Source organism: Bufo bufo, chromosome 2, assembly GCF_905171765.1.
Source record: "Bufo bufo chromosome 2, aBufBuf1.1, whole genome shotgun sequence".
Classification (NCBI taxonomy): Eukaryota; Metazoa; Chordata; class Amphibia; order Anura; family Bufonidae; genus Bufo; species Bufo bufo.
In genome coordinates, this window is record NC_053390.1 from 250,666,221 (window position 1) to 250,687,444 (window position 21,224).

General features: G+C 40.5%; 2 protein-coding genes across 3 annotated transcripts in view; one reads left to right on the forward strand and one right to left on the reverse strand.

Moving 5' to 3' along the window:
- Positions 1-21,224, reverse strand: part of PI4KA (phosphatidylinositol 4-kinase alpha) — a 171,429-nt gene that overhangs the window by 72,176 nt on the left and 78,029 nt on the right. The window contains 4 exon segments of the mRNA XM_040416365.1: positions 443-525; positions 631-764; positions 860-996; positions 2,398-2,506. Coding sequence (XP_040272299.1) covers positions 443-525; positions 631-764; positions 860-996; positions 2,398-2,506 — 463 coding nt within the window.
- SERPIND1 (serpin family D member 1) lies at positions 13,817-20,546 on the forward strand. 2 transcript variants are annotated; one of them, XM_040416363.1, is made up of 5 exons: positions 13,817-13,948; positions 14,079-14,947; positions 15,189-15,462; positions 18,096-18,240; positions 20,036-20,227. In XM_040416363.1, the coding sequence occupies exons 2-5, from the start codon at positions 14,095-14,097 to the stop codon at positions 20,225-20,227; spliced, it is 1,464 nt and encodes a 487-aa protein (XP_040272297.1). In that variant the 5' UTR covers positions 13,817-13,948; positions 14,079-14,094. The 2 variants fall into 2 exon arrangements, with proteins under 2 accessions (XP_040272297.1, XP_040272296.1); XM_040416362.1 differs by lacking the exon at positions 13,817-13,948 and adding an exon at positions 13,957-13,992 and having other exon boundaries at positions 20,036-20,546.

Below are 21,224 nucleotides of genomic sequence, written 5' to 3' on the forward strand. Positions count from 1 at the left end.
TTAATAAAGCTAAATGTTTTTGCACCGCCGCATTCCAAGGCCCATAACTTTATCATGTTTCTTTCTACTGAGCTATGTGAGGGATTGATGTTTGCAGGACGACTTGCATTTTTTATTTTTTACATGATAATTGTGTTAGGGTCGCTATGGATGTGGTGATAAATATACAGAGGGGATTATTTTTTCAATTTTTTTTCCCTTGAAAAGCATTTTTTCAATGGAAAAAAGGTGCATTTTTTCAACTTGGAGATTTTTTATTTTTTTTTGTAAAACTTTAATTCTTATGTTTACTATACGATTTTACTGCGCTGCAGAGGTTAGTACAATGTGGTAGCCCACAGAATTACAGATCACTATGATACAGTCCGTTTTTGTCAGACAAGCAGTCACAAACTCATGTGACTTTACAAAAAGAAAAAAATCTTCTGGATAAAACACACACCTGACTTATCTTTCTGGATAGCTTTATCTTCAAAGTAAAAGAACATCACTTGGAACCGATCCTTATCTGTTGAGTGCAAAACTCTAATAAAGAAACAGAGGTGTACAAAATGAATATATACCGGTAATACATATAGCAATCAAAACATGTTAGTGGGAATGGGCATGTGTTTCTAAAGTTATTCCCACCTCATTTGTTCCAGGCGATAGACAGAGAGCAGATAGGTGGACATGGCAAAGTCTAGCTTGTTGATGAGTGCAGATACCTCAGGAGCCGGGTCCAGCAGATTTATAATTGTGCTCCTTAGCTCATTAAGTTCAGCCTATAAAGGAAAGGCAGAGAAAAAAAACAAAAGACAATATATGCCAGAAACAAATCAAACCTTATGAAACAGACCACACTCTGAGACGTTCTTACCGGTGTCACGGTATCATTCTTCATAGCAGAGTTGTACTGCAGTACTGACCGCAAAGGCTCCTTGCTAGGAAATGTCAGCAATGGTGACTTAGTAGCTATTTCACAGACTCCTTCATACCACTCCTCAGGCCATAGACCTGTAGAAAATTCTAAGATTGGCATTTGTGGAACACACAGAAATATACAAAACGCTGAGCTCAAAATGCTACCTATAAAAATGATAAACATGGCCAGAGTTAAAACGTACCAGTCTCTTCAGATATATAGCACTATATCTGACCATTATATGACCTGCTGGCATCTTCTCCAGTGTTCGTCTCTGCAAGTCCCATCCGTTTCTCAGTTTTCCCTGGACTAGTGAGTAGAGACTAGCTGCTATGATGTCTCTCATACAGTGCACACAAAGAAGAGGAGATACTGCTCCCCCATCACTATCACTCATATATAGGACCACCAGCAGCGTAGAACACATTATAAAGAAGTACTTGTAGTGAATATTTAAAACTAACAAGAGAGAGAGGGGCATTTTTCTTAGGTAAAGTATATTACAAAGTTTCTTCTATTCACTTGTACTATTGATTGAGGCAAAATGTATTAACAGTGACCATTTATGTTATATAGTCCATTTTATGTTCTGTTGTGTGGTGGTCCATTGCTGGCTACACAAACAACGGAGCAAATACACTTTGTGAACACTGAAGACCAATTGCCAAGACTATGTTCAAATGTAACAGGCAGCTGGAATTTACACTAAACTAAACTTTTTAGTAACATAAGTGCACTCAGACTTGCAGTGTTACATTGAACAACATCTAACACAAATTAAATATCTATAATTATGTACCTATCATGATCCGCACTGTAGTGAAGATTAATATATGCAAAACTTCACAAGAGGCTATGGGGGATATTTATCATTTCCCTTGGGCCAGAAAACTGGCTTTAGAAAGTCGCAAGCTGTGTGTTTGTGACTTAAAAAAAAAAATTAATAAAATAAAAGGTTGCAAGTGCCTCTTTTTTTACGCTGCCCTAAGGGTGTGACAAAGGGTGGAAAAGGAAATAAAATGTTAAAAATATACCGCGGCACTCTTTTCTTCATCAATTCAGTATTTATTCACAAATTCTTAGCTAAGAATTGGTGAATAAATACTAAATTGATGAAGAAAAGATACTAAAATGATGAAGAAAAGAGAGTGCCGCTGTATATTTTGAACATTTTATTTGCTGTGACTGGGTATGTACGGACTGTTACCTGACACCGCGGGCACCACCACTACACAATCCCACTGTTGTGCTGTTGCACTTTTCTTTTTTTAAAGGGTGGAAAAGGGGTGTGGCAAAAAGAGACTACGGTAATTTATCTTAATTTACGACAGTTTTCTAGTGTATCTCAGCTGTCGTAGATTTCTGTTTAGGCGCATCGATTGCCAAAGGATGCGTTTAATTTATGAATAGGCCCGCGCATCCTCCAGCAGCGCAGGAGACATCAAGACCATATACACAAAAACCAGTAGTTCAAGTACATTATTATGAGTTACCTGACCCTTCCACTGCAAAGCCCATCAGAACAGAGTACAGCCAGAAATCTCTAAAGAGCTTCTGAAGTCTTGGTTTGGCCTCTTTAATTGGTGGTAATCTTCTTGTTAACTGTAAAACAATCACAAAGACAATGAGCTGTCATGGAAAAGAGAGTGTTATAAAGTCATTCTGCTAAATCTTCCTAAAGTTCTTTTGCAGTCAAGAGGGGGTCCTGATTTGCCTTTCTACCAATCCTATGGGCAGCTGTCTCTGAAATTACAGCTGCTCGTAGGACTCAAAAGAGCAGTGCATGTAAGACAGCCAAGGAATCTTACACAACTGGAAGACTTTTGGTAGGAAGAATGGATAAAAATCAATCAAACAAGAACTGAAAGACTCATGGCTGGCTATAAAAAGCATTTACATGCTGTGATACATGCCAATGGGGTAATAACCATGCAGGATGCCCAAGCTTTTGCTTCAGGCCCTTTTTTCTTTTTTGTCATTTTGAAAATGAAAAAGATGTAAACAAAAAGTTGTTTGCGTGGTATGAAGATTGCAATGTTGCATTGCACGGCGTCGCAATGTGACATGACCAACTGTGACACGACCGATGCAAAACTCTAACACTTAGATTTTTGGTCACAAGTCTCAAGAAATTTTGCCATCACAGACCACAATGCAAGCCACCTGAGAAAGCAATTTGATATTAGCTCAAAATTGGTTATTATTATTTTTTGCAGCTTTAAAACATTTGATACATGTTGCCGTGTATTCCTAGTGGCAAACTGTGGAGGAGAATACCCGATAATAAAGCTTGGGTTGGAATCAGTGTTTAATAAATTCCATATGAACCCATGAAAAAATAGAATCCTACGTATGAAACTGGAGTTACAGAGAGGTACAGTACAATATGCATCCATACAACAATTATGCATAATATCATGTTGGGTATCAGTATGCAGAAGGTACTGTACCATGGTTTGAAACAATGAAGCCAAGGCAGCTATGAAGGACCCATACTCCATCTGTAGCCCAGACAAACTGTTTAATGACCACTACCATGTCTTTTTTAAGGAGCCTTACTTTACAGCTCCATGTTTTTATGGCATTGTATAATAAATGCTGCATATGTGGTAAGACAGCCTAGCTCCTGCAGAATGGGCTGGGAACAGAGGAACCTTTTAATCTTTTCAACAGCGACCTTTCCCTCCTTCAAACGTGTCACTGGGTTTCCTGTGCTCAAGGACTAGGGAACCTAGAAAGAACCCTAGGGCTCTTTGTACACTGAGCTGGCTGTTACGGCACAGTAATGTTGGGTTTACAGGGCCCGATTGTTGTTCCTACGGACGCTCATTCCCCACAATCTGCCCATCTAAAGTTGCAGCCAAGTGAAATGCTAGTTCATCGGGTGAACCGGTTGTTCGTGCAGGCATGTAAATTATCTTTTCTGGGCAGCAGATCGTGATGTCTAAACTGCCATCTGCTGTCCAGAAACCATGCAGATGTAGGAGGACGAGGGATTGCAGTAGACGTCACTCATCCTCATACTGTGGAGGTGATAATTGCATGTAATTGTCCTCACAATAGTCAGGAGGAACGCTTCCTTCCCGATAATCAGTTGCTCCTCTGGCTGTGTAAACCCACCATAAGGCCTCCTTCACACGAGCGTGTCCGGATAAGGTCCGGATGTGTTGCGGCAAACCCGCGCGAGTAGGTACGCAATTGCAGTCGTATAGATATGTAGAGAGAATCTCTAAATCGCACATCCTCATACCTATGCTTCTGATATAGCAACTGTTTTCAATTTTTAGCATTTCTTTTGATAAAACATGGCTATACAGCACTGTTATCAATCATTTGCTGTGCACTATAAAGAGGCATTAGTATACAGTTTGATCAAAGAGCATAGGCCCACTTACCACGACAAGGTTGCCTCTTGTTTAAGTGGGAACCTACTCTAACCATGGCGCGGCTCCGTGCGGCGACCACCGCGCCTCCACACCGCTCCAGCAGGCAATGGGATCCAGCAGCCGCACAGCAGCCCCACTGTACAGTGAGGCCACCTGGGCCTCGGGTCCCATCACTCCACCAGCACGGCACAGAAGCAGAGACGGCCGCCGTCCAGCGCCGCATGTGAACTGGTGCAAAGAGCTCACCTGTTCACAGCCTCTCAGGAACTCCAACTGAGATGTGGTAGGAATTTATAGACCCTTTGCAGACTTCTGCTAATTAAAAAGCACCTGAGCCACATGGGGAGGAGTGCTGATTCAGGGGAGGGGGAAAAATAAGTTTATAGCATAAATTGTATAGATATGTAGAGAGAATCTCTAAATCGCACATCCTCATACCTATGCTTCTGATATAGCAACTGTTTTCAATTAACAGCATTTCTTTTGATAAAACATGGCTATACAGCACTGTTATCAATCATTTGCTGTGCACTATAAAGAGGCAATTAGTATACAGTTTGATCAAAGAGCATAGGCCCACTTACCGCGACAAGGTTGCCTCTTGTTTTGACTGCGATTGCGTTCCATTGTTCAGTTTTTATCGCACGGGTGCAATGCGTTTTGCACGCGCGTGATAAAAAACTGAATGTGGTACCAAGACGATCGGGATGGGAAAAATAATAATGATCGGGTCCCCATCCCGATCGTCTCCTAGCAACCGTGCGTGAAAATCGCACCACATCCGCACTTGCTTGCGGATGCTTGCGATTTTCATGCAGCCCCATTCACTTCTATGGGGTCTGCGTTGCGTGAAAAACGCACAAAATAGAGCTTGCTGCGATTTTCACGCAACGCACAAGTGATGCGTGAAAATCACCGCTCGTGTGCACAGCCCCATAGAAATGAATGGGTCCGGATTCAGTGCGGGTGCAATGCGTTCAACTCACGCATTGCACCCGCGCGGAAAACTCGCCCGTGTGAAAGGGGCCTAAGAGTTGCCCTAACAACAGCTTCTGTCCAGTTTGGATGAGGCTTTTCTAACGTGTATGGCCCATAAATGTGTATGAGGGTATCCGGTCTTTCTTCTGACAGCAGATGTCGGGGAGAGAAGGGCTGGGTAGGTTACATTTCAACATCCTGTTCATTTTGTTCTCAAGGGACATAAACCACCGCCATAGGTGTCTGGCAGGGATTTATTTCCCTCTGGTTATTGAGAACATATGCATGCTGGCTGGGCCAAACTGACCATGCATGCTGGTCAGGAGGAATAGCTGTTCATTTAGCTGTTCTATTTACCTAGTGACACAGATCATAATGTCTTAGCATACAAAAGAAGACATATACATTATAAGTTTTACCATGTAAAACTATCTCTTAATGGGATTATAAAATGTAATAAAAAATTTGACAATATAAAATATATTTTAAAAAAACTATACATTTTTTTATTTATTATTTGCACAATTATTTTGACTAAAATATACCTTCTTGCACATATATACTGAATAAAATAAAAATAACTAAATTTATAAAAAGGTATCTTCTACATGGCAACAATCGCCTGAAGAATGGATTTTGTGAAAAACACGATTGGGGTGTGTATATTATATTTAAAAATGAAAGAAAAACAATGATGAAAGTGGTCTTGCCTAATGTATATCTGATGAAAAACACTAGGGCATCCCTACAGTAGAAACCGTCCAAAAGTGAATCCGTTTTGGAAACTACAAATAACTCATTGAGAAGTTAACTGACCACTTTTACCTCAGAGGCGTTTCATAATATTTAGAAACACATGGCTGTGAAAATGAAAAATTTTACTTTTTACAAGAAAAAAAAATAATAATAAAAAAAAAAAAAAAAAAAAAAAAAAAAATCGCCAAAAAGCCAAAATTTTTCACTTTAACAAGGGATAACAGGGATAAATGCACCCCATAATTTGTTACCCATTTTCTCCTGAATACGACAACACCCTATATGTGGTTGTAAACGGCTGTATGAGCAGACGGCAGAATTCTAAAGGAAAGGAGCAGCATCTGCATTTTCTAACATTAAATTTGCTGAAATAGATTTTAAGGGCCATAACTTTTTTAATTTTTGGTGACGGAGCTGTGTGGGGGCTCATTTTTTGCGGGGTGAGCTTTAGTTTTTGGGTACATATGACTTTTTGATTGCTTTTTATTAAATTTTTTATGAGGTGAAGTGGCTAATATTGCAATTCTGCCAGTGTTTTTTTTTTATTTTTATTTTTTATGGTGTTCTCCATGTGGTATACTTGATTAGATGGTTGTATTCTGTGGGTTGATACGGTTCTGGCGATACCAAATTTATATTGTTTTATTCACTTTTATATAAAAATAAAAATCACTTTTTATTAATTTTTTTTTTTTTTTTTGCATCACCACATCGAAGACCCATAACTTTGATTTTTCCATCAATGTAGCTGCGTGAGAGCTTGTTTTTTTTTGCAGGACGGGCTGTAATTTTTATTGGTACCATTTTGGGGTCTATATGGCTTTTTGAGTGCTTTTAATACATTTTTTAGGAGGTGAAGCGAGCAAAAATTGCATTTCTGTCTTTTTTTATTTCTATTTTTTGGGGGTTCTCCATGTGGTATATTTGTTATCATAATTTTATTCTGTAGGATGATGCAGTTATGGTGAAACCAAAATTGTATTGTTTTTTTCATTTTCTACCACTTTTAAATTATAAAATCACCAAAATCTAAAACCCATTACTTTTAAATTTTTCCGTCAACATAGTTGTATGACCAGGTCATTACGGATGCGGCGATACCGAATATGTGTAGTTTACTTTATTTTATTTATTTTTTTATCTATTATAAATGAGCGGATGTGGGAAAAGGCAATTTATTTTAAATTTACTTTTTAAAAATATTTTAACATTTATTTATAACTTTTTTTTTTTTTTTTTCACACCTTTTCCCCCCCAAGTCCCACTTGAATCTTGAACATCCAGTGGGGTTTAATGGCTGTACTATACTTTGCGATGCAAAAGCATTGCAATCAGTTTTACACAGATAGATGGCAACACTGGACGCCTTTGCTAGGTGTCCGGTTGCCATGGCAACCATCGGGCTGCTGCCTCTGTTAACCCCTTGGATGGCTCTGACAGCGGCATCTAAGGGGTTACAGCAGAGTGTCAACTGACACTTGCTGTATACAGCTGACACTCGCTGCTGATGGTGGCGGCTCAGGAACAGAACTGCCGCCATCAGATACAGCAGGGGCGCCACACAAGGGGGCACTGATGGCAGGGGACATGGATGGGGGCAGACGGGCACAGTTGCCGGCACATACACAGTGCACGGCTGGCAAAGCTAGAGGCAGGGTGCACATATCGGGGCAGGGGGCTCACATATTAGGGCCCAGAGATCAGGGGAAGGGAGCACACACTACCTGATTTCAGGCAGAGTGCAGACCAGAGTCTGAAACTGGCACTTTTACACTGCAGCGATCCGATTGTTTAGTCTGCACAGACTAAACAATCAGAGCGATTGCCGGCAAGGGATCACTCCGATTGGTCCCTTGCCGGCATTACTGGACTCTGCACTGTCCCTGACAGCGGCAGTGCAGAGGCAGAAGCTTTAATCGAAGAGCTTTGCAGTGCTTGGGTTAAAGAGCTGCCATGACGTTTATATATGTGCTATCTGCACAGGGTATGTGCAGATAGCACGTATATAGCCGTATGGCAGAGGGGAAGGGGTTAATCTAAAAATGAAAATCAGACATCATATAGTATATGACAGTCTCTTTCTAAACTTAGAACCAGCCCTGTACCTCACACAAGTCCAGAGATTGCTCTCTAGATTTATATCAAGCTGGTGTCACGGATGATGTTGCAGATAGCTGGAAGTTATGGATAAACATCCGACTGGCTTGATGCCAAACTAAGGAGCATAAAGGTGACCCCTATAAAACCCTAAGAGCTCACCCTGACTGCTAAGCACATATAAGGGTCTCAGAGGTAGACGATTGCATGCCCTCGTACCTAAACTGTGTGACACCTGAAAACCCTATAATAGTGAGGGGACACGACCACCGGCTCCCTGCACTTAATACGGAGGGAGTCAGGGTCACCTAGAATCAAGCCAGCAAGGAAACACAATACATGAAAGGACTTATCTGAACAAGCAGCAACAGAAGTCTCCAGCAGTGATCACTACAATCCAGGAAGTAGTATACACCGCAAAGTGAAGCAGTATGGGAGGGAATATAAAGGGAGGCAATTAGTGTAAATAGGTAACAGCTGGGAGAAGGAAAGGAGATGACAAAGTGAAACCAAAACAAAGAACACCATCCAAGAGGTATAGAAGAACGTCTGCCAGACCTTCTCAGAGAGCTGGCGGTGACAGCTGGCAGCTCAGGGGGATGTGCCCTTTCTGCTGCTGCTCTCTCCCTACAGTTGTGTTCAAAATTATTCAACCCCCAATGCTGTAAAGGGTTTTAGGGAATTTAGTGTACATTTGTAATTGTGTTCAGAATGAAATCTTACAAGGACTTTTTAAAGAACCAAATGGAACTAAAATGACATCAATTTTTTTTTGTAATACAGTATTAAATGTTTTTTTTTTGTGATTTCTTCATTGACACAATTATTCAACCCCTTAAAGACTACCACTCTTAAGAACAGAGGTTCATTCAAGTGTTTTCGATCAGGTATTGAAAACACCTGTGGATGTCAAGGAGCAGCAATCAAGCATAATAAGCACCAATTAGGCAGATTTAAAAGGACTGTGATACTCAGCTCCTTCTAGACATTTACTGGTGTGTTTTCAAACATGGTGAAGTCAAGAGAATGGTCCAGGAAGACAAGAGAAGAGGTGATTTCTCTTTACAGGAAGGGCAATGGCTATAAGAAGATTGCAAAGATGTTAAACATACCAAGAGACACCATAGGAAGCATCATTTGCAAATTCAAGGCAAAGGGCACTGTTGAAACGCTACCTGGTCGTGGCAGAAAGAAGATGCTGACTTCGACTGCTGTGCGCTACCTGAAGCGCAAAGTGGAGAAAAGTCCCAGTGTGACTGCTGAGGAACTGAAAAAAAGATTTGTCAGATGTGGGTACTGAAGTTTCAGCTCAGACAATAAGGCGCACACTGCGTAATGAAGGCCTCCATGCCAGAACTCCCAGGCGCACCCCCTTGCTGTCTCCAAAGAATAAGAGGAGTTGACTGCAGTATGCCAAGTCATGTGGACAAACCACAAAAGTTTTCTGTGGACTGATGAAACAAAATTAGAACTGTTTGGGCCCATGGATCAAAGCTATGTTTGGAGGAGGAAGAACAAGGCCTATGAAGAAAAGAACACCTTGCCTACTGTGAAGCATGGCGGGGGGTCAATCATGCTTTGGGGCTGTTTTGCTTCTACAGGTACAGGGAAGCTTCAGCGTGTGCAAGGTACCATGAATTCTCTTCAGTACCAGGAGATATTGGATGAAAATGTGATGCAGTCCGTCACAAACCTGAGGCTTGGGAGACGTTGGACCTTTCAACAGGACAATGATCCCAAGCATACCTCCAAGTCCACTAGAGCATGGTTGCAGATTAAAGGCTGGAACATTTTGAAGTGGCCATCGCAGTCACCAGACTTAAATCCGATTGAGAACCTCTGGTGGGACTTAAAGAAAGCAGTTGCAGCGCGCAAGCCTAAGAATGTGACTGAACTGGAGGCTTTTGCCCATGAAGAATGGGCGAAGATACCCGCAGATCGCTGCAAGACACTTGTGTCAAGCTATGCTGCACGTTTAAAAGCGGTTATAACTGGAAAAGGATGTTGTACTAAGTACTAAGATTGAATGTCACTTGGGGGTTGAATAAAACTGATAATGATGTGGGCACAGAAAAGACATTTGTGGTTATTTCATTATAAATGTTATGTTATATTTGTCTGACTTACAAGTGCCTCTTCGATTTAATTGTAAACAAGATGACTGAGATGATCAAAATCAATGTCAAACTGGCCAAAACACTCAATTTCAGTGGGGGTTGAATAATTTTGAACACAACTGTATATAAATTTTGATTTACATGCAATTACAAAAGTATTCAGCTCTAGGTGCTGGTTTGAAAACGGCACAATATTTTTTCGTGGGACAGCCTCTTTAACCCCTTAAGGACCGGGCTCATTTTCACCTTAAGGACCAGGCCATTTTTTGGAAATCTGACCAGTGTCACTTTAAGTGCTCATAACTTTAAAACGCTTTGACTTATCCAGGCCGTTCTGAGATTGTTTTTTCGTCACATATTGTACTTCATGACACTGGTAAAATGAAGTCAAAAAAATAATTTTTTTTGCACAAAAAAAATACCTAATTTACCAAAAATTTTGAAAAATTTGCAAATTTCAAAGTTTCAGTTTCTCTACTTCTGTAATACATAGTAATACCCCAAAAAATTGTGATGACTTTACATTCCCCATATGTCTACTTCATGTTTGAATTGTTTTGGGAATGATATTTTATTTTTTGGGGATGTTACAAGGGTTAGAAGTTTAGAAGCAAATCTTGAAATTTTTCAGAAATTTACAAAAACTCAATTTTTAGGGACCAGTTCAGGTCTGAAGTCACTTTGCGAGGCTTACATAATAGAAACCGCCCAAAAATGACCCCATCTAAGAAACTACACCCCTCAAGGTATTCAAAACTGATTTTGCATACATTGTTAACCCTTTAGGGGTTGCACAAGAGTTATTGGCAAATGGGGAGGAAATTTGAGAATTTCATTTTTTTGTCTAATTTTTAATTTTAACCCATTTTTTCCCACTAACAAAGCAAGGGTTAACAGCCAAACAAGATTGTATCTTTATTGCCCTGACTCTGCCGTTTACAGAAACACCCAATATGTGGCCGTAAACTACTGTACGGCCACACAGCGGGGCGTAGAGTGAAAGGTGCGCCGTTTGGTTTTTGGAAGGCAGATTTTTATGGACTGGTTTATTTACACCATGTCCCATTTGAAGCCCCCTGATGCACCCCTAGAGGAGAAACTCCCTAAAAGTGACCCCATCTAGGAAACTACACCCCTCAAGGTATTCAAAACTGATTTTACATACGTCGTTAACCCTTTAGGTGTTGCACAAGAGTTATTGGCAAATGGGGATGAAATTTGAGAATTTCATTTTTTTGCCTAATTTTCAATTTGAACCCATTTTTTCCACTAACAAAGCAAGGGTTAACAGCCAAACAAGACTGTATCTTTATTGCCCTGACTCTGCTGTTCACAGAAACACCCCATATGTGGCCGTAAACTACTGTACGGCCACACAGTAGGGCGTAAAGTGAAAGGTGCGCGGTTTGGTTTTTGGAAGGCAGGTTTTGCTGGACTGTTTTTTTGACACCATGTCCCATATGAAGCCCCCCTGATGCACCCCTAGAGTAGAAACTCCAAAAAAGTGACTCCATTTTAGAAACTACGGGATAGGGTGGCAGTTTTGTTGGTACTAGTTTAGGGTACATATGATTTTTGGTTGCTCTATATTACACTTTTTGTGCAGCAAGGTAACAAGAAATAGCTTTTTTGGCACTTTTTTTTTTTTTGTTATTTACAACATTCATCTGACAGGTTTTATCATGTGGTAATTTTATAGAGCAGGTTGTCACGGACGCGGCGATACCTAATATGTATACTATTTTTTTTATTTATGTAAGTTTTATACAATAACTTAATTTTTAAAACCCAAAAAATGTTTTAGTGTCTCCATAGTCTAAGAGCCATAGTTTTTTCAGTTTTTGGGCGATTATCTTGAGTAGGGTCTCATTTTTTGCGGGATGAGATGACGGTTTGATTGGCACTATTTTGGGGTGCATATGACTTTTTGATCGCTCGCTATTACACTTTTTGTGACGTAAGATGGCAAAAAATGGCTTTTTTTACACCGTTTTTGTTTTTATTTTTTTACGGTGGTCACCTGAGGGGTTAGGTCATGTGATATTTTTATAGAGCCGGTCGATACGGACGCGGCGATACCTAATATGTATACTTTTTTTTTATTTATGTAAGTTTTACACAATGATTTCATTTTTGAAACAAAAAAAATCATGTTTTAGTGTTTGCCATAGTTTTTTCAGTTTTTGGGCGATTATCTTGAGTAGGGTCTCATTTTTTGCGGGATGAGATGACGGTTTGATTGGTACTATTTTGGCGTACATGCAACTTTTTTGATCACTTTTATTACCTTTTTTGGGAAGTAAGGTGGGCAAAATTTCAATTTTCTCCTAGTTTTTTTTTTTTTATGGCGTTCACCGTGCGGGGAAAGTAACATGAACGTTTTATAGATCAGGTCGTTACGGACGCGGCGATACCTAATGTGTGTAGTGTATTTTATTTTTTTCATTTTTATTCAGTGATAAATGTTTTTTTTTTATCTTAACTTTTTTCACTTTTTTTTACATTTTTTTGACCCAGACCCAAAGGCACAGCAGCCCCCCGATGGAGAGGGAGGGAGCTCCCTGACCGATGACAGTTAACTTTTTCCATACAGCGGTCCGTACGGACCGCGGTATGGAAAGGGTTAAACGGCTGACATCTGCACAGATGTCAGCCGTTTATACCAGGGTGCCAGCAATGTGCTGGCACCCTGGTATACCCACTAGAATCCAACGATCGTTCATGGGGAGGCGGGCGGGGGATCGCGATCCCGCCTGCCGCACCGCCCGCCTCCCGCAACGCCCTTACCGCCTGCGACACCCCCTCCCCCGCACCACCCGCCGGCATCAAATCGTGCAGGGGTGCAGGGGGGGGGTGAAAAATATTGATTTTAGCCACTCTAAAGTTTCTGATCCCCGCGGTCAGGGACCGCAGGCATCAGAAACTGCAAAAAGAGCAGCAAACCGCAGGTCTGAATTGACCTGCGGTTTGCTGCGATCGCCGATACGGGGGGGTCAAATGACCCCCCCCTGCATTGTTACGGGATGCCGGCTGAATGATTTCAGCCGAAATCCCGTTCCGATTAACCCCTGGGGCGCCGGAATACAGATTTGAAGTCAGGACGTACCGGTACGTCCTTGGTCCTTAAGGACTCGGGAAATAGGGCGTACCGGTACGTCCTATGTCCTTAAGGGGTTAAAGCCCAAAAAGACTTGGTCTGCAGCATTCAAACTAAAATTATGTGGCTGCTACTTTAACGTTTCGAAGAACTGAAAAAGTAACATACATAGTAACATAGTATATAAGGCTGAAAAAAGACATTTGTCCATCCAGTTCGGCCTGTTATCCAAGTTGATCCAGAGGAAGGCAAAAAAAAACTGAGGTACAAGCCAATTTTCCCCACTTAAGGGGGGGAAAATTCCTTCCTGACTCCAATAAGGCAATCAGAATAACTCCCTACAAAAAAAAATAAATAAATACAAATTATACACTTCTCCACAAAAACTGTTATAAATAGGACAATGAAACACAGGAAATATAATGGAAGAATAGAAGGGAGGGAGGGATAGCAGGGGGCCCCAGAGAAGGAAATACTTCAGCTGACCAGGCAATTCTGTGTATGTTTGATGTTTTGGACTGTTTACTCTGGAAAGTGGCAAAGGTTAGGTTTTGGCTCCTTTGAGCCTCAGCTTTATATTCCTCATCTGGCAGTTGCAACCAGAAGCCTCCAGGTAAGGACATTTCACATTACTTTTCTGGACACTATTATGTGCAGGTCTGTAAAGAACTTGCCAGATAGTTTTATAGACACATATTTGCAGGTTTTTCTAAAAGCATTTTAAACTATTTTTGCTTATCTAGAATCACTGCTCCAAAGATGAGCCTTCTACATCTTGCTACGAGCTTACTCCTGGTTTCTTCAGCATTCTGTGGTGTCAAAGACCTGCATGAGCATTTTGAGAAAAGCAATGGGGAAGGTTCTTTGGAGCCAAGAGGTCTTCCTCTGCAAAGTGAGCAGAGTCTGCAAGATGATACAGTGACCAAAGACCTTATACCTGAAGGAGATGATGAAGAGGACTACCTAGACTTTGATCAAATATTTGGTGAAGATGAAGACTACTCAGAAATCATTGATGCTCTTCCGGAAATTAAAGGCAATGATAAAACCCAAGGAAATATATATGAACTGTTTCCTGGAAAAACTAGGATTCAGAGACTTAACATTATGAATGCAAAGTTTGGCTTCAACCTTTACCGTGCCATTAGAGAGAACGCGAATGCAACAGATAACGTTTTGCTGGCACCAGTTGGAGTGTCCACAGCTATGGCTACCATATCATTGGGAACAAAAGCACAGACTCAAAATGAAATTTTCTCCACATTAGGCTTCAAAGAATTTATCAACGTCAGCACCAAGTACGACGTAACCACTCTTCACTCGGTCTTCCGCAAATTAACTCACAGACTGTTTCGGAGAAACTTTGGCTATACCTTAAGATCAGTCAATGACATCTACGTACGGGAAGATTTTCCTATTAATAAGGACTTCCAGGATAACCTGAAAAACTTCTACTATGCGGAGGCTCAAGTCGGTGATTTCGCAGACAAAACTTTTCTCCACAAGGTTAACCAGCGCATTCAGAAGCTCACCAAAGGACTGATAAAGGAAGCACTTGCCAACCTGAACCCTAATATTCTAATGTTACTTATTAACTGTATCTATTTCAAAGGTAAGTAGTAACTTCCTAATGTTACTCAGTTATGCATCCAAAAGTAGAGGAAAAGCCCAGAGCAACCAATCTGGAAACATCTTTTATTTTACAAACAGCCTCTGAGACTTGAGAGCTGGAATCTGATTGGCTACTTTGTGAGCCCCCAACTTTTCCTTTGCAAGTTTTAATAAATCTTCCCAATTCCCCTTTTCTTTGTCCATAAAACCAAGGTGTATGAATGTCTTCTCATTTCACGCAGGGACATGGGAGAATAAGTTTCCACTAGAGCAAACCTACAATGCAAACTTCCGTGTGAGTGAGAAAGAAGTGGTAAAGGTTCCTATGATGAAGATCAAAGGAAGTTTTCTGTTTGCTTTGGATTCTGAACTGGATTGTGAAGTTCTGCAGCTGCCCTATGTTGGTAATATCAGCATGCTAATAGTGGTGCCACACAAACTATCCGGTATGAAGCTCCTTGAGAAGCAGCTCAGCCCACACTTGATAGACCGATGGCAGAAGAGCATGACAAACAGGTAAAATACAAAAAATAATAAGAAAAGGTGTTACCCTCTTTGGACAAACTATGCTCAAAACAGATAAAATAGCAATCCATTGAACTAGATACATGACAAGATGCGTATCATCCAGAGATACTGTTCTGCTTAGAACCTCTACTACAACGGCACCAGCCTTGTTGCACCCAGGGGCTCAATTACATATTATAAAAGATTTTAGACACATTGAGGCCACATAAAGAATTGGGACTTAAATCATAGCATTCAGCTGACTTGCATACATTGCATGTCAGCTGGATAAATGCTGATAATTTGGTGTCAGATGTCCTTTAAAGAGCATCTGTAAGCAGTTTTGTATCTATGAAAATGGCTGACCTGTTGCATGCGCACTTGGCAGCTGAAGGCATCTGTGTTGGTCCCATGTTCATATGTGCCTGCATTGCTGAGAAAAATGATGTTTTAATATATATAAATGAGCCCCTAGGAGCAATGGGGGTGTTACCATTACACCTAGTGGCTCTGCACTCTCTGCAACCGCAGTGCCTTCTCCTCTTTGCCGCCATGGAAATTGACCTGGGGTGTAGATTTTAAATCCACAGCATGTTAATAAATGCTATGGCCAGCTATAATAGCTATAATCCTAAAGGGGTTGTTCTTCTCTATCACCTCTTTTCTTTCAAAATGTCATATGACTGCACTGAATGAGAACATCTGTTTGCATTGCATTTGCTGCTGGAATGGAGTCAGTTTCTGGCAGGGTGGATTTGATTTAAATCAAAATGATTTAAAACACGATTTAAATCACTAGTCAGTAAGGCTTGATTTAAATCATAGTTTTCTACATAAAGACTAAATTCTTGCTGGTATAACTTATAATATGCAAGTAGATGATGAAGATTTAAACAACTTTTCATATTAGTTTGATTAGGTTGATTCTGCATTCATAGGTTTGTAGAAGTTAGGATTAAGGTATTTTTCTCAACTCTGTTCATGTTATAACATTTTTGCTATGAAGAAGAGGCATGTGATCTCTGCTGAGTCAAATTCAGTTTTGAGAACTGCAAAAGTAAACCAAGCATCTGTGATAATATCTTGTAGGCAGAGAAACTGACCAATAATCTTACAAAAACCTCTGGAAGAGCATCACATTGTGAATGGATTAATGGAATTTATTTACCAAAAAAATTACACATATACAGTAGAAACATAGAATGTGTCGGCAGATAAGAACCATTCGGCCCATCTAGTCTGCCCAATATACTGAATACTATGGCCCTATCTTATATGAAGGATGGCCTTATGCCTATCCCATGCATGCTTAAACTCCTTCACTGTATTTGCAGCTACCACTTCTGCATGAAGGCTATTGCATGCATCCACTACTCTCTCAGTAAAGTAATACTTCCTGATATTACTTTTAAACCTTTTCCCCTCTAATTTAAAACTATGTCTTCTTGTAGCAGTTTTTCTTCTTTTAAATATTCTCTCCTCTTTTACCTTGTTGATTCCCTTTATGTATTTAAAAGTTTCTATCATATCCCCTCTGTCTCGTCTTTCTTCCAAGCTATACATGTTAAGGTCCTTTAACCTTTCCTGGTAAGTTTTATCCTGCAATCCATGTACTAGTTTAGTAGCTCTTCTCAGAACTCTCTCCAAAGTATCAATATCCTTCTGGAGATATGGTCTCCAGTACTGCGCACAATACTCCAAATGAGGTCTCACTAGTGCTCTGTAGAGCGGCATGAGCACCTCCCTCTTTCTACTGGTAATTCCTCTCCCTATACACCCAAGCATTCTGCTAGCATTTCCTGCTGCTCTATGACATTGTCTGCCTACCTTTAAGTCTTCTGAAATAATGACCCCTAAATCCCTTTCCTCAGATACTGAGGTTAGGACTGTATCACAGATTTTATATTCTGCTCTTGGGTTTTTACATCCCAGGTGCATTATCTTGCACTTATCAACATTAAATTTTAGTTGCCAGATTTTTGACCATTCCTCTAGTTTTCCTAAATCCTTTTCCATTTGGTGTATCCCTCCAGGAACATCAACCCTGTTACAAATCTTTGTGTCATCAGCAAATAGACACACCTTAGCATCGAGGCCTTTTGCAATTTCGCTGATAAAGATATTAAACAATATGGGTCCCAGAACAGATTCCTGAGGTACCCCACTGGTAACAAGACCTTGGTCTGAATATACTCCATTGACTACAACCCTCTGTTGCCTGTCCCTCAGCCACTGCCTAATCCATTCAAACAATATGGGAGTCTACGTACAGCCTTATTCTACATAATTAAAAAACTAATCTTTATTTCATGATGGAATAACCTTTGGATGGTAATATATTTTCCTCAAAAAGCATTTTATATAAAAAAAAAAATCAGATTTAAATAAAAAAAAATCTGATTTTTTTTAAAAAAAATCATTGATCTTTATCCACCCTGGTTTCTGGGCTGTATCCATTGTTGCCATACTTTTTAGAAATCCTACAGGCAAATTTGATGTAGGTCATCAAGAAAACATAAGATGGAGGATCATGTATGCTCTCCTTTGAAGTAATTAAAGACAGTCCTTTTGAACATGACTATAGACCATGCTCAAATACTTTCTCACATGCCCAACCGATCAAGTATAACTTTTGTTCTTAGGTCAAGAGAAGTTCATCTGCCACGTTTCAAGCTAGAAAAGAACTACAACTTGAAGGATGTGCTGAGCAGCCTGGGAGTAAAGGACTTGTTCACCAGTAGAGCAGATTTCTCAGGCATTACAGATGAAGACATCAGCATTGGCTTGGTAAGTATAGACGCATTTATGTAAGTAAAGTACTGCACACCTGTATACTGACCCCTCTTTATGGTTTATAGAGTCAATTAATCTTCAGCTAGCTACTGCAATGTCAATAGAAAGCGCTGAATTGACCACTTTCTGAGCACTGATAGAACACTTTTAAGGTGGCTGGAAAGAAACTGTACTTTATGAGCAGGGGAGAAGATGAGCGGCCCTTACAATGGGAAAATTAAAGCGAACAACGCAAAACCATCACTATCTTTTTTTTGTTCTTCTTGCCGTATTCATATTTTACTAAGGGTACTTTCACACTTGCGGCAGAGTGATCCGGCAAGCAGTTCCGTTGCTGGAAATGCCTGCCGGATCTGGCAATCTGCATGCAAACGGACAGCATTTGTAGACGGATCCGGATCCGTCTCACAAACGCATTGCAAGAACGGATCCTTCTGTACGTTTGTCATACGGACAAACTGATCCGTTTCTATTTTTTTTTCCACATTTTTAAAGGTCTGCGCATGCTGCAGTATTATCTCCGGCCTCAAAAGTCAAAAAGACTGAACTGAAGACATCCTGATGCATCCTGAACGGATTGCTCTCTATTCAGAATGCATAGGGATATAACTGATCAGTTCTTTTCCCGTATTGAGCCCCTAGGACGGAACTCTATGCCGGAAAAGAATAACGCTAGAATGAAAGTACCCTTATGCTAACAATATTTTTTTTCTGAATAAATATCCAGAAAAATCACCCTTTAGATTTGTAATGTCAAGCAATGCGATTTAAAGCTTGCAAAACCACAGATTCCATATGTATGCCGCCTTTTTTTTCTACTTCTATAGAAATGTCCAATCGTTATGTCCATAAAAAGGACAACAAGTATAGGACCTGTTCTATCTTTTTTGTGGGCCAGCAGAACGCATATAAGGATGTGGACAGCACACGGTGTGCTGTTCACATTTTTTGCGGCCCCATTGAAATGAATGGGTCTTCATCTGACTCGCAAAAAATGTGGATCGGATGCAGAAAATAATATATATACAATTGTGTGCATGGGGCCTTAATTTACTGAGTATGTGGCTGTGTTGTCCATGGGAGTTCATTACAGTTGATGTGTGGCCATGGGTTACATGGCTGCATACATTTGGGGTCGCATTCAAAATCCAGAACCAGAGATGTTTTGGTACTTCTTTTCCCCAAGCAGCTTTCATGGCTGCCAAACTTTTACTCACACTACATGAGCTGGAAATAGCAAATGTCCATCCACTTGCATTTTCAAGGGGTAGGCCACTAAAATACTATTGGAAGAGCGCCTACAGGCCTTCTACCTTTAGCCATATCATCAAAGAGTTATTGTAGCTCCTGACACAGTGTCCTTAACTACAACAGTGGTATTCACATGGAATCTATGAGTTAAGCATTAATAAACTGAAGATGTACAATTACCCTTTATTAGGGGGGCATTCACATGACCATATGTATTTTGTGGTCTGAAAAAAGCAGATTCGCAAAATACGCATGACGTCAGTGTGACATCCAATTTTTTGGATGACCCACTTGAATTCAACGGGTCCATGTTCCGCATTTGCGGCCAAGAATAGGACAGGTTCTATCTTTTGCTGAACGGACATATGGATCCCAAAAGCACACAGGTCCACACAGACGTCATCCATATTTCATGGACCGCAAAATACATACAGTCGTGTATGAATGTACCCTTAATCTTAGAAAGATACGGGAACCTGCCCATTTTAACTTGTGATTTTTCTTTATGAACTTCCTCTGCTAACATAACGTTCTGCAGTTTCAGCAACAAGGCAGCATCACAGTGAATGAAGAAGGCACGCAGGCAGGAGCTGTTACTGTGGTGGGATTCACACCGTTGTCCATCCAGACACGCTTCATTGCCGACCGCCCTTTCCTGTTTCTTATATATGAGCATCGCACAGATTGCCTCGTATTTTTTGGAAAAGTCGCCAATCCTACTAGATCATGATTCAGCCCCTGTAACCGAGCCTATGCTTCTCACTTAGTTCAGATTATTCTATATTATTATATATGTAACAGAAATAAGGTCTATCCAACATTCAGACCTCCCAAAAAGCTGTCGAGAAGTCATTGGATGTGGCAAAATGCCAAGATCTGATTGCATCCATTGCATTGTTATGTCCATATACAATAAAGATGGAGTCTCTCCAGAGTTATAACCATTTAAAATATGTCATCATAGACAGTGTACAAAATAATTCTTACTTGATGTACTACCGGTATTAGTATAATGCATTATCTTTAATAAAAGGCAATTCATAAAAATATTTGTCTGTCAATGAATATTTGTTGTTAACGAAAGTTACCTATTGATCCTAAGGCGTCTATAGTGATTTCGGATGAAGCTGCGTTTGGCAGCATTTTCACTCAAGGTTTGTGCAAACTTACTAAATATTTGTTTCCCTGCTAACGAAGTAACCATTAACCCCATGTATAATGTCCTCTAAGCTATTAACTGGAAAAGTTACCCAAGAGTTGAGTATACAGTGGCAGCACACAAAACATGAAGTAAGAGGAGGACTGAGAATTCAGAAATGGCATGCACCTCTGCCTATTGACATTTAAAGCTCTAAAAGCAGTCGCTAATTAACCCAGAATGCATGCTGAAGCCCCACCATGTCCATGGGTCTCCTTTTCAAACACAGAATGTGACAAATGTTGCATCCATAGCGCCTGAGATGGAAGGCGTTGCACAATTTACCCACATGACCATCGCCCCAGCGAGGCGCTCTTCTGCACCAGCGCTGAAAACCTTCACGCACATGCCAGATACTGAAAACAAATTGCCTGAATCTACGCTTCAGTGCCGGTCCAACAGAGGACGCAGTAAGGAAAGAAGTCACGTGAGCAAATCAGGTGATTGCCGCCATCATAGGAATTACGTACACAGTGGACTCTGTGGCCAGTATTCACACAGGGTATCCATGGACAGCGAAGGGGGCTTC

Excerpts from the sequence above, each read along its gene's own strand:
- SERPIND1 (XM_040416362.1), top strand. Across the intron at positions 14,948-15,188 it reads TAACTGTATCTATTTCAAAG|GGACATGGGAGAATAAGTTT; the intron begins GTAAGTAGTAAC and ends CATTTCACGCAG. Across the intron at positions 18,241-20,035 it reads AAGACATCAGCATTGGCTTG|TTTCAGCAACAAGGCAGCAT; the intron begins GTAAGTATAGAC and ends AACGTTCTGCAG.